At 34.7% G+C, this 13,747-nt stretch overlaps 1 protein-coding gene across 1 annotated transcript; it reads left to right on the top strand.

Moving 5' to 3' along the window:
- The first annotated feature begins 3,010 nt into the window (after positions 1-3,010).
- On the top strand, positions 3,011-13,459 carry LOC129320532 (protein argonaute 10-like). The gene is given in 23 exon segments (XM_054966037.1): positions 3,011-3,323; positions 4,329-4,723; positions 4,726-4,991; positions 5,259-5,467; positions 5,707-5,856; positions 5,965-6,098; positions 6,243-6,352; positions 6,452-6,558; positions 6,657-6,795; positions 6,880-6,996; positions 7,957-8,064; positions 8,164-8,235; positions 9,053-9,175; positions 9,270-9,429; positions 9,536-9,657; positions 9,918-10,055; positions 10,148-10,290; positions 10,405-10,467; positions 11,022-11,085; positions 11,171-11,306; positions 11,423-11,496; positions 12,277-12,403; positions 12,828-13,459. Coding segments are annotated over 22 exon segments (2,994 nt in total). The 5' UTR covers positions 3,011-3,323; positions 4,329-4,488; the 3' UTR covers positions 13,025-13,459.
- Positions 13,460-13,747: the final 288 nt, after the last annotated feature.

Genomic DNA, 13,747 nt, shown 5'->3' on the forward strand with positions numbered 1-13,747 from the left:
TAGTGTGCCTTGTTGGATCTTTTGAGTCAACAAGTAATGATCCTCACACCTCATTCCCAATCACTATCTTCCAATTTACAATTGATTGCCCTTTGATCATGTCTTGTTGATTTTTTTCCCCACCTTTGATATCATTTTTTTCGTGGGTCCCAATTATATGGTCCAAGTCTAATTTGTTATCATACACAATTAAGCCATTTATGAAACTTTTGAACAAAAATCAAAAGCTATTTCATCAAACTTGACTTCTTGCCTCTTTTACTTTCCTGCCTGGTTTTCACATTGTTCATATTCATTGTTTCTAATGATCTTTCTAACCTTAATTCAATTTTAATGGTTGAAAATTAATTTTTATGATAAAAAAATTGATATTTTATTTGAGAATTTAGTTGAAAAGAATTGAATCATCAAATTTTGACCTAAACAAAAATTGAGTTGTCATTTTTGTAAATAACAATATTATACTATACCAAATTGAATTCACAAGCATTCTGTAATAAACGTTGTCCACGTTTTTTCTGCATTTTTTATTTTATAGTTTATTTTCAAATTTAAAATAATTTGTTAATTTCATAACAAGAATATGTTGTATACAAAAAATTTCTAACACTGTTTTTAGTTTTTTTTAAAAGAAAAAACACAACCATCTATCTCTATAGTTTTATTAAGTTTTGCTTTTACTTCTATAATTTTTTTTAATATTTTCAATCCTTAAATTCAAAACAATTGTGTGACTTTTGTTTTCCAGACTCTTATAATTTTAGTATTTTTAGTTTATATGAATTAAAAATATTAAAAAATTATAAGGATTAAAAATAAAATTTGATGAAATTATAAAAATAAAAAATTTTTTTTTCTTTTTGAAAAATGTGATAAGTTATATTTCAGATAGTCTCAACTCTCATTCTAATATATTTTCACATTTAGTTCTGTGAACACAGATTTTTTGTCCATTTCACCCAAAAAAATTATCCAAACAGTGTCTTTTTTCTTTTTTTTTCTTTTCTTTTAGAGGAAGTGTCCTTGTTGTCCCTTACCCCATAATCCAATGATTACTATTAGTGTAAGCCGCAACCCACACTATAAAAGCCAAGTTTCGTGATCATGACCCCACTTTGTCATGATCACCTCAACAGTGTGGGTCCCTCCAACGCCCCCATCATAAGGTCGACGACCGCGAAGTACTTAATCATCGCTGTAGTCCAAAAAACCTCGAAAGTTTTTTTTTTTTTAACAAAAAAACAACACGAGGGAAGGAGGGAGTGTGGGCCCCAGTAGCTCACGGTCTATTGAATCGACCGTTACAACTTACAAGGCTTACCAAAGCAAAGCAGTGCCTGACTGGATGGGCAGAGACCACACTCGCCACCACTAAAACACTGTACAATTTTTTTTTTTGTTTTCTTAAAAATTCATTCACATTACAAATTTTATAAAATCAACATCAATCAATATATGTAATTAGTAATACTAAATGGTATTATTTATAAGATAAAAACAATACGATTCATTTCCTTTTCTTTTTCAGAAAAATATAACTCTTTTTTAACTTTACTTCAAAAATTAAATTATAAATTCGCAATCTTTTTATGATCAAAATGTATGATAAATTGACTTATTGAGTTCATAGTAATCATTATCTATGCTTTACATTTCAAAGTTATATATGTATATTGAAACGCCAAAAACAAATAATTTTTATTTATATGATTTATTTTTATTTTATTATGTTCAAAGACCAACTAGAGCTAAAGTATAGTGGAAGATATTAATTTTTTACAAAATCAATATTTAATCTCTATTAAGAGGTATTTATATTTAATGCACTACCTCGAATGGGTGATTTAAATAATGAGATATTTAAAAACACATACTCTCTCTATGTTATATTATAAAAACATATTTAACCACTTTACTTGAGTTAAAGAGAGGTAGCTGAGTCATTAATTTATTTAAAAATTAAATAAATTTTAGTTTTACTTATATTTAAATGATTTTTTTTAAATTTTCACTACATTTTCATTCATTGTTAATGACTTTAAATAATATTAATATAAAAAATTAATTAATACCACATTAAACAATCAAGTAACTTATAATAAAGACAATCAATTTCTTGAACATCTCATAATACAAGTCGAAGTATATTTTAAATCATAATATAAGTCATTGTTAATTATTTTATATTTAAAAAATTTGGTTAAAATTTTGATTTTTTTTTAAAATTTTCACATATTTCCAATCATGTGCTCAAGTGTATAAATATAACATTTAATTTATTTAAAACAAGTTTATCAACTACTACTTCAATTTTAAATTATAAGACACTTTTTTTTAAAAAAATTCAGTATTCTAAAATATTAAACTTTGAGAAAAATAAAGTTGTATTAATTATGTTTTTTAATATTATCTTTCTTGTTATATTCTTCTTCTTTAATATTCTTTCCTAAATTTAGAAGTTTATATTTGTATTTTTTAAAAAATAAAGTTATAAAGTGAATTTAATAAATTTTATTAATACATATGATTTTATCTAAAAGTATTTTATAATTTGAGAAATGGAGTACTCAATGAATTAAATATTTATCCAATCCTTTATATTTTGGATGACATACAATTTTTATAAAATAATTTATATTGTCTCACTATGTATAAAAATTTATTAGTCTTGACTTTATGTATTAAATTCATTCAATGCATCACCGGATTTCAATACAAATTTGGATTGGGATTCTTTGGTGCGCACGAAAAAGACCCCTATAAGAAGAAAGAAATTCTACCTGGAATTTACTTCATGGAAAAAAAGAGAGAAAATGTTAGAGACATTTACATTGGGAGGTGAGAAAATTGCCGAGAAAATTTCCAGGGAGAGAAAGAGAGAGAGGCGAAGCCTGCAAGGTAGAGGACTGCAAGTTCGAATTATTCTTCTTCCTTGTATGATTGCTTTTACAAATACTCAGTAGCTCTTTTGGACTCATTACCCTCATCACCACTTTCTCTCTCTCTCTCTGTGGTTCGCACAGTGTTAAATTTTAGATTTTCTTTTTTGCTTATGAGGTTATGGTACGTCCCCGAGGCTGCGCGATCTGTGAGAGAGAGAGAGAGAGAGAGTGTAGGTAATTTAAAAGCATAGAGCAGGGCCTCACAAGCTTTTACACGTGATAAAGAAAACACCAAAAGCTTTTGCATGCGTGTATAAGATTCATCATCATCATCATCTCTCTTTTCTCACCTCTCTCGCCTTCTTCCTTTTTCTTCTTCTCTGAAAAATCTGAATCCTCCATGCTTTTCAAACTTCTTCCTTCTTGACTAATCCAAATAGGGTGAGTTTTGCGGTTACACTGCTTGTTTCACACTCTCGGTGTTGTTTTTGGTTGATGAGATTTCGATCTTTTTTTGCCTGGTTTGACTTGTTTAGACTTCGCGGCATTTAATAGAGCAATTTGCGGTATGCAACAGCATTAATTTCTTCTTCTTTTCCTGCAAATCCTCCAGATAGTGATTTTTCCTGCCCTTTTCAATGTTCATTCCTTCACTTGGGATATTGTTCCTGATTTTTGTTTTCTTCTGGCTGTTTTATTCACTTTTGGAGGCTGTCTTGTTGGTTTCAAATCCGTCTTCGTGATCAATTCTTTGTTCTGATGTTTTTTCCGTGTGTTTTTATCTGGCTTCATTTGTTCCTCCTCTTTGCGATTTTCGTTCTTTTGTAGGGGACAAGCCTACGGCACTGGCTTTGTCTTCTGTTTTTTTTTTTTCCTTCCCATTTTCTGGATTTCCATGTGCCTAATGACAATTTATTTTCACTTCTTTCATTTCTGATTCATAGTGATTGGTTTGCTAGCCGAAGAATCGAGATGTTTTATCTTTTTCCGGTCATTTTGTCTCTAGCGCCTGTAATGTTTTGTGTCAGATAGCTTATTATGTTGCTGCAATTTCACATTGGGGTTTTATATCCGCTGGTTTCGAGATTTCAAGCAAAGGGCACAAGAAAATGTAGTCAAAGTTTGTTTTTTGTTTCCTTATCTCACCCTGCGATTTTCGGTAGCTTTGTTCTCGACTTTGGTCGAACCGTTTTTTTATTTGTTTGTTTTTGTTTTGTTGTTTATGCTTGCTGAAACTGAGGTGAATAGTTAGACATTCAGTTTTGCAAGGAAATAGTAACGCTTGTAACCTTGAACAATGTTAGCCTCTTCATCTTTACTCTTTAACTTAGCGTGTCGAACCATTGAGCAATCTCATCGTTAAGTCCTTCCTTCTGCAATTTACTGTTATTACTGCTTATTTTGCTGACCTGCATTTTCTATATTTGGTTTTTCTTGTATACTCAGCTGAAGCAACGGCACTGTGTGGCGGATACAAGTAGAAACAGGAAAAAAAACTGAACGAGAAATTGCTTCTGTGCAATTGGCATTTGCCAACGCTTTTGTCACCTTCGACGAGTGTGTTTTTGAGTATCCATTCGCGTCATCACTCAACAAGCCAACCAACATGCCGGTGAGGCAAATGAAAGAAAGCTCGGAGCAGCATCTTGTGATCAAAACCCACTTGCAGAACTCCATAAATCCAGCGAAGAAAGCACCCAAAACAGTCCAAAATGGCAAAGGTCCCCCGCCTCAAGAACCTCACAACGCTAAACCCCATAGCCAGAGCCAACCTCCGCCTCCGGCGAAGAACAGAGGAAGAAGAAGGAGTCGGGGAGGCCGAAAGTCCGATCAAGGCGATGTTCGATGCGACCTGCTTGTCGACCCTGCACTGTGGCTAATAAACCGCTATCAGGAAACCCGGGTCAAATTTTGGTATCAAGTACTGTAAATGGATCTGTTGAAAATGGCGGCAACAACTCTTGTGATGTTGCGATGGGGTTTCCTACCTCAAGTAAATCTTTGAGCTTTGCTCAAAGACCCGGATACGGACAAGTTGGGACAAAATGCATAGTGAAGGCTAACCATTTCTTTGCAGAGTTACCGGACAAGGACTTGAACCAGTATGATGTAAGTTAGCAGCTTTCTACTGTAAAAAATTAATTGGGTTTTTGGTATATCACCCTTAATAATGATATTTAACTCATCATGTGATTTCCTCTTATGAGTGTGCTGTTCAGTTGCATATGGCAATTGAATGGGCATCTGTTTTTTTTGGCTCTGTGCTATTATTGATGAGCCATTTATTATTAGTCTTTCAATTTGGCCTCTGAGGTTTTGTTCTTAATGTTTCATCGTTGCTATAATAAAACCGTCTGTGGTTACTGTATTTTACAGGTCACTATTACCCCCGAAGTGTCATCTAGAACAGTAAACAGGGCCATCATGGCGGAACTTGTGAGACTGTACAAAGAGTCTGACTTAGGGATGAGACTCCCTGCTTATGATGGCAGAAAAGGTCTGTACACAGCAGGGGAGCTTCCCTTTGCTTGGAGAGAGTTTAAAATTAAGCTTGTAGATGAAGACGATGGAGTTAATGGTCCCAAGTATGGATTTCGATGCATCATCACTCGGCAATTTTCTTTTTCCTCTCTCCCCTCCCCCACTTGGGCTCTAACAGGCCAGAAGCCTATTTTCTAACGTCACCAGTTACATGTCTTATTCCAAACAACAGCAGAGACGAAGATATGAAATTACATATAAATCAGAACGATATTTCATTTGACTTCGATGCATGATTGCTCAACTTGATATGCGGTTGAACAATTTCTATTGCGTTTTTCAGAAGGGAAAGAGAATACAAAGTGGTGATTAAGTTTGTTGCTCGGGCAAACTTGCATCACTTGGGCCAGTTTCTAGCTGGAAAGCGCGCTGATGCTCCCCAGGAGGCACTTCAGATTCTTGATATTGTACTAAGAGAGCTATCAACGAAGAGGTAGCGAGCAATAGTCACATCACAAGTTTCGGAGTTGTTAAACTTCATGAATTATATTTGAGTGAGACTACTTATTGTGAATCTCACAAAGGGCTGCATTTTCTAAAGGTTTTGCCCCATCGGGAGGTCCTTCTTTTCACCTGATATCAGGACTCCTCAAAGGCTGGGAGAGGGATTGGAGTCATGGTGTGGATTTTACCAGAGCATAAGGCCTACTCAGATGGGCCTTTCCCTCAATATTGGTATGTTATTATTGATTATCTAATGAATGCGCAAAGTACATATAAGCTATTGTTATTAAAAAAAGTAGATGTGTTATTGATTATTGGTTATCTAATCTTAGTTCAATTATCCTTTTGCTTGTTCTTACCATATTGATATTGTAGATATGGCCTCTGCTGCATTTATTGAGCCTCTTCCAGTAGTGGAATTTGTCGGCCAGCTGTTAGGGAAAGACGTGTTGTCAAGGCCATTGTATGACGCCGATCGTGTAAAGGTACCTAGTTTATTAGGCCAAAGGACGCTTCATACTTTCTCATTTTTCAATTTAGATTGCAATGAATTGTTTACAGAGCTATTTTAAGATATCTAACAGATTAAGAAAGCCCTTAGAGGAGTTAAAGTTGAGGTAACACACAGAGGGAGTGTGCGAAGAAAATATCGTGTTTCAGGGTTGACTTCTCAACCAACAAGAGAACTTGTGTAAGTTCTCTGTCTTTTTGTTTTTTACCCACGGTTTTGGTAGTTTCTATTTCTAATGATATCTGTAAGTTGTTTACAACAGAGATATGTATCTTCAGGTTTCCTGTTGATGACAACTCAACTATGAAATCAGTAGTTGAGTATTTCCAAGAGATGTATGGTTTCACCATTCAGTATACTCACCTACCTTGCCTTCAAGTAGGAAACCAAAAGAAGGCAAACTATTTGCCTATGGAGGTAAGGAAATTTCCTAGCAATTGAAGATGCTATATTCTTCCTTATCGAAAAATTTGTAGACCCTATTTGCTTCTGGTTTTGCAGGCATGCAAAATTGTTGAGGGGCAACGGTATACGAAAAGGCTGAATGAGAAGCAAATTACTGCCTTGCTGAAAGTTACTTGCCAGAGACCCCGGGATCGGGAAAATGACATTTTGCGGGTATTCATTATTGAGCTTCTATTATGGGAAAGAATTTTCTACTGCCTTCCTTTTGGTTTGAAAATATAATGTGATGATACTTGGTTACATAATCATTACCAAATAAGGATATAAATGATTAAGGGCCTATTTGTTAAAGCTTAAAAAATTGATTTTCTGTTTTTTTAAAAATTAAGGGTCTATTTAAAAGTATGACGGTTGTTTAGCTCAATTTATAAAATCTTTAAACAATAAAGGGGCATAAAAAACACTTCTTAATAACGTGATTGTTTTGAAAAGTTAATCCAAGTAGCTTATTAAAATAAGCTGAAAACAGATATTTTTTTCTCTCTCCTGAAAGTGATTATTTTGAAAAGCTCAAGCAAACAAATCCCTCATGTTTAGTCTAATTAAAATCACTTTTTTTTTAAAGCTTAAACAAACGGGCTCTAAATTTAGACAAATGTTATTCCAAAGTCCAGTGCTTATTAAATTCATTAGAGAGCTACTTTGCAGGGATTTTTTCCTTGTAATTTAAGAATGTATATGGAGATGCCATTCTCTATGCTGATTAGTTAGTGAAACATTCTCTGAATTCTTTTGTAAGGTTTGATGATATATCAAACCCCCTACAAACTGTTACCATTTTTTGTATGAGGATGCCTTGATGGCTAACCACCCAGCTCATATGCATTTCGGACGCCAGTAATATATGATGCATTTTGTGGGGGAAAAACCTTCCAGTCAAAATGTGTGTGATTTCTATAAAGTAGAAGGATAACACAACTCTATTTGATATTGAAATATAGTCACTGCAAATTTGATTGTAACGGTTTCATCATAATGCTTATGAAATTTATGTAATAAAATGACAGTTATATGGCCAACTTTGAAGACAAAATGAAATCATGTGATACTAAAGAAGCTAATGGTGAAGTTGAACGACAATGTTAATTTTTTCTTTTCCTGACATGCAAGCAGACCATTCAACATAATGCTTATGATCAAGATCCTTATGCAAAGGAATTTGGGATTAAGATCAGTGAAAAACTAGCTTCTGTTGAAGCACGAATTCTTCCTGCCCCATGGGTAATGTTCTCTCCTTCAAAAGATATTTTTGTAATAAACTGAAACATTTAATAACGCCTTTTTGTCTTATTGCTAATTGATCTGCTGCTCTTACTGCAGCTGAAATATCATGACACTGGGAAAGAAAAGAACTGCTTACCCCAAGTTGGTCAGTGGAATATGATGAACAAGGTAGACATCTATGTTTCTTTTCAGTTATTTTCAACCAACATTAGCTATAGCGGCTTCTCTTTCAGATTTATTAGTTCTTTGGGAAGGACCTTTTGACATATGGGATTTAGACTGGGTCTAACTCTTGCCATGTGGTATTTTTTACTTTAATCATGTGAAGGTCATGTTGAAAAATATGGTGATATAATCCTCTACAAAAGTAGCGGGGGAAAGGGTAGAGAGATTACATTGCCACTCCATTTGGAAATGACATTTCCAATTGTCAAGGCTTTATTACTAATTAGACCATGGGCTTGTGTTTTGCGCATAGTTAGGGGTGTGCAGCACTATTCATGGCTTATGAATAGTGAGGATTTTTATAGCGTTTATATTATATATAGATTATAGATATATATATATTAGATTGCGGCTTGTGAATAGTGCAATTTTTTTAAAAAAGTTTTATATTTTTTTGATAGAATTTATAGATTTTATAGTAAATATACAGATATATGGGATTATTGTCACTATATTGAGTGTCATTATCATTCATATTACGACTAACTTTATTAGGAAATGACATTTCCAAATGTGATATCACTTTCTATAGCATGATTACCATTCATGTTCCAAACACAGAAAGAGGAAAAGAAGAAAATAGGGGAATGATGTTAATATTAAATAATCCTTCATACCTGGATATTTTATGAAATGGCTTTGATCCAATTTAATGTTGATTTTAAATTTCTTATGATATTTGCTATACTTGTGTCGTCAAAAAAATTCTGTTATTGTCCTTAATCACTATTTTTTTTGTCACCTGACACTTGAATGACAGAAAATGATTAATGGGATGACTGTTAGCCGTTGGGCATGCATAAACTTTTCACGAAACGTGCAAGATAGTGTTGCTCGCAGTTTTTGTTGTGAACTTGCTCAGATGTGTCAAGTATCTGGCATGGTAATTTTCCATCTGTTCAGTTCTTCTGTTATTTTTTTAGCATGGGAACAGAGTGGATTTTTTTTTGTTTTTATTAATACGAATTTTCTGGCAGGAATTTAATCCAGAGCCTGTTATCCCAATATATAATGCCAAGCCTGAGCAGGTGGAGAAGGCTTTGAAGCATGTTTTTCATGTTTCAATGAACAAAACTAAGGGAAAGGAATTAGAGCTTCTATTAGCAATATTGCCTGACAACAATGGGTCTCTTTATGGCAAGTCAATAACCTAAATTGATAATATATTTGATTGTTGTTTCATTCAACAGAGGACATATAATGCCAAATAATGAATTTCCTTTTAAACGTCTTTTGTTTTCAGGTGATCTCAAGCGAATTTGTGAAACCGACCTTGGTTTAATTTCCCAATGCTGCCTGACGAAGCATGTCTTTAAGATCACTAAACAATATCTGGCTAATGTGTCCCTGAAGATCAATGTTAAGGTTTGTGTCCATTCAATCTCATGAAAGTGAGTGTTCTCAGAATTTAATTTGTTAGAAGTCTGCTATCATGCCTTTAAGATCACTGAACAGTAACAACCTTCTAAATATCTGGTCTGGTCCTTTTATTCTTTGATCATTTATGCATTTATACATCTCACTTTTATCTATGACTTTATAGGATCTAGTGAGAAATTCCTATCTTTCATTACTTTTCATTTATTGCAGTGACCACGTAATATTTTACTATTTTCCTGCTGCAGATGGGAGGTAGAAACACTGTTCTTCTTGATGCTATAAGCTGCAGAATACCATTGGTCAGTGACATTCCAACCATAATATTTGGAGCAGATGTCACACACCCTGAAAATGGAGAAGATTCCAGTCCCTCAATAGCAGCTGTATGTTTAGCCAGTCTGTTTATCTCCTCCCCCCTTCCATTGCAGTGGTTTTTGAGGATTTCAGTAACTAACATCTCTTGTGCAATCTCTAGGTAGTAGCCTCCCAAGACTGGCCTGAGGTGACAAAATATGCTGGTTTAGTGTGTGCTCAAGCTCACAGACAGGAACTCATTCAAGATCTGTACAAAACTTGGCATGACCCTGTTCGTGGCGTAGTTAGTGGTGGCATGATCCGGTAAACAATACTTGATGATTTTCATACTCACGTTGTGAATGCCATAGTTGGTTTTTCTGTGATGAAATTCTTTGCATTAGGTCTCAATTTTCTTTTTCACGTGTCATTGTGCAGAGACTTGTTGATTGCCTTTAGAAAGGCAACAGGACAGAAGCCACTAAGGATAATATTTTACAGGTTTGTATCTTTTATGTATGAAGGCTTCGTATGTGATGACTGATTGAAAATTAGTTTGAATTGTTCATGTCAATTTCTTGTCTAAGAGTTAATTAATAATGCAAACACCTCATATTATGTTCTGGTTAAAATAAGAACTTTTCTTTCTTGGCTATTCTATGGAATGTAAATTAAGTATAATACAATGTGTACAAACACAGAATGAACATGCCCTGGGAAACTCAACATAATTGAATGCATTAAACATGTTAAGGCTCCAATCAACAGGATCCAATTTATTAAAGCCTTCAAGTCGTTATAATCTTATACGTATGTCCAAACACTTGTGTCCACCCGAGAAATGCTATCATTATTAGTTGTTGAGTCAGTCAGATCCGAAATTGAGTGTTATTTTTCCTTCCTATGGGAGGAGAATAGGTCCTCCCTAGTGCAATTTTTTGGGCAAATCCATCCAAATCTATGCGGAAGTTCAAATGCATTCCTTCTAGTTTGATATTGCTTTGAATATATATAGCACAGTAGTTACTTTTATAACCATAATGAATTTTGAACAGGGATGGCGTGAGTGAAGGGCAATTTTATCAAGTTCTGCTTTATGAGTTAGATGCAATCCGGAAGGTGAGAATGACTGCTTACTTTCATAATGCATAATGCATGAAATCTTTTTAAGGACATGTTCTGAAAGCGTAATATATCTGTACAGGCATGTGCTTCCTTAGAGCCAAACTATCAGCCTCCAGTAACCTTTATTGTTGTACAAAAAAGACACCACACTAGGTTGTTTGCGAACAACCACAGGGACAAGGGCAGCACAGATAAGAGTGGGAATATACTGCCTGGTAAGTTTGGCCATTCCTAAAATTCTTAGGTATTCATACAATTTATGATATATTTTCATCATGTTTATAAATGATGAACTCATGGGATTGGCTTTCTTCCGCTGATCTCATTTCAGGGACCGTTGTTGATTCTAAAATCTGTCATCCAACAGAATTTGATTTTTATCTCTGCAGTCATGCTGGTATTCAGGTATTCTGAGAAACATTATTTTCAATGCTGGAATGTATGAGTGAAAGGATTGATAATTAAAAAAAACCTGGTATCATTGTTAACATATGTCAAAACATTAGATGGAAGGTGAGAGAAATACAAGTATAAGATGGAGTGTTATCCTACCTTTTTATTCAGTGGTTTGACGAGGGCACCACAACCCATAAAACAAACTGCCATAAATTCAGTGGAAATTCTGAAGCTGATATGCGAAGGCAGAGCAACATTACTAGTAAAAGACTTTTATTTTATTTGTTATCAAAGACCTCTTGCTCTTTCCCCTGTGTGTAGCTTGTATTGTCTCTTAGGCAATGGTTATGAGTATGACATCCTTGTTTATAACCTCTTGAACCTAATGTCATTGTTCATTTACCCATACAATAGATGGTATATTCGCTTTCACAACATGATTTTGACCATTTATATATTCCACCCGATCAGAATCTGGCGTGTTATGTTTCTCAAAACTGAAGGAAATTTTATAAGTTTAGACGCATCAGACACATTGTGGTGTGATAGGAATCGAGTGGTTTCCCCCATTGTTGCATGTTTGTACATTCCCGTCAAATTTGTGTTAACTCATTAGTCTGAAGATCTGAATTTAATTCATTTTACCTTGAGAGAACTAAATATGAACTCAGTGATGCTGATGTCATGTGTCCTTTATTGATAACTTGGTGAAGAATGTAGCTGCTACGAAATGTAAACTTTAAACCTCTAATCTGCAGCAATTAGTAATCTTGTACTACTGTCATGCAGGGCACGAGTCGGCCGGCTCATTATCATGTCCTATGGGATGAAAACAACTTTACAGCAGATGGAATTCAGTCTTTGACAAACAATCTGTGTTATACATATGCTAGGTGTACACGTTCTGTATCTGTTGGTAAGCACATCAGATCATTGTGTGGGTTTTATTTTTTGCTCAATGGCACAAAATTCTCAAGGTTATATTTTGAACTAGGATAATGGAGGAAAAGGACGGGTAAGGGGAGGTTTATTTTGGACCTTTGATTTAGTTCTAAATCAAACCTTTCCGTTGCTTCTCTTTGATTTTCCTCAACCCAGACATATCTTCCCTAACCCCCATAAGAGGCAGGAGTACATGGTAGGAAGATGAGCAAGCTATTGCTTAGCCGAGAAGAAAAGTAACTCACGAAAAGGAAACATACCTGACGTGCTTAATGCTTGCTGTCTAACTAGCTCAATCAGTCTGGAATATATTTTCATTCTATATAAAGTCTTGGTCAAAGTTTTGTCCTATCCAAGAAAAAATATAACTGACCGTATGAATTTTTCCTTATGTGCAGTTCCTCCAGCATATTATGCGCATCTAGCAGCATTTCGGGCGCGTTTTTATATGGAGCCAGACTTGCAGGAGAATGGCTCTACCGGCGGTGGTAGCGCTTGTCATGGTTCCAAAGCAACGCGTGCAGCTGGAGAATGTGGGGTCCGGCCATTGCCAGCCCTGAAAGAAAACGTGAAGAGGGTAATGTTTTATTGTTAGATAGCAGATCAGCCTGTGAAAAATAGGAGGTGGATAGACAGATAGGAGATAGAAGTTGGCAGCAATCATGAAATGCAATGGTGTGTGGTACCTTGGCCTCACATCACCTGTACAATAGTGGTGGTTCACACACATATAGCTGCAACCTAGTATTCTCACAACAAAGCCATGAATTATAGTTCTAGAAGGTTTAGTTTAGGATTCACAGGAGTCAAGTATTTGGCTTGAACATGGGAAGCATGCTTACTGATGATGATAGGTCAATTTAGCTTAGAGGTGCTAACCCTAGGCGATATTCCAGTCATCGGTCATGGAGATGGTGTTAAAGTAGGCGATGATGTAAAGCTTATTCCATGAATCATATCTATATGTAGAAAAATTTTCCTGAAAATCTTAATAGATTAATGATTAGATTGTCAAGCAGTTCAGGGCCTATCTCTATCTTTGGTATGAAGAAGAATGGACACCGACATGGATGCCAGAAACTAATTATGTCATTAGTAGTAAAATAATTGAACATGATGCTTGTCTATAGGGGTTGGATATAGTTATTAGCATGCATGTTTGTCTCCACGTGAGGCATTTTGTGCTGGAGGGGAGAGACTTTCCTCTCTTATAAAATATTTTGAACAATTCGGATTTAATCTTTTATAAAGTATATATTTTTATTTGGTTTTTACTATACTTTTAAACTATTCAAATTAAATTAAGTCTTTTGAATTT

Source organism: Prosopis cineraria, unplaced genomic scaffold, assembly GCF_029017545.1.
Source record: "Prosopis cineraria cultivar Desert tree isolate PC_DT_omini unplaced genomic scaffold, ASM2901754v1 PC9, whole genome shotgun sequence".
Lineage (NCBI taxonomy): Eukaryota > Viridiplantae > Streptophyta > Magnoliopsida > Fabales > Fabaceae > Prosopis > Prosopis cineraria.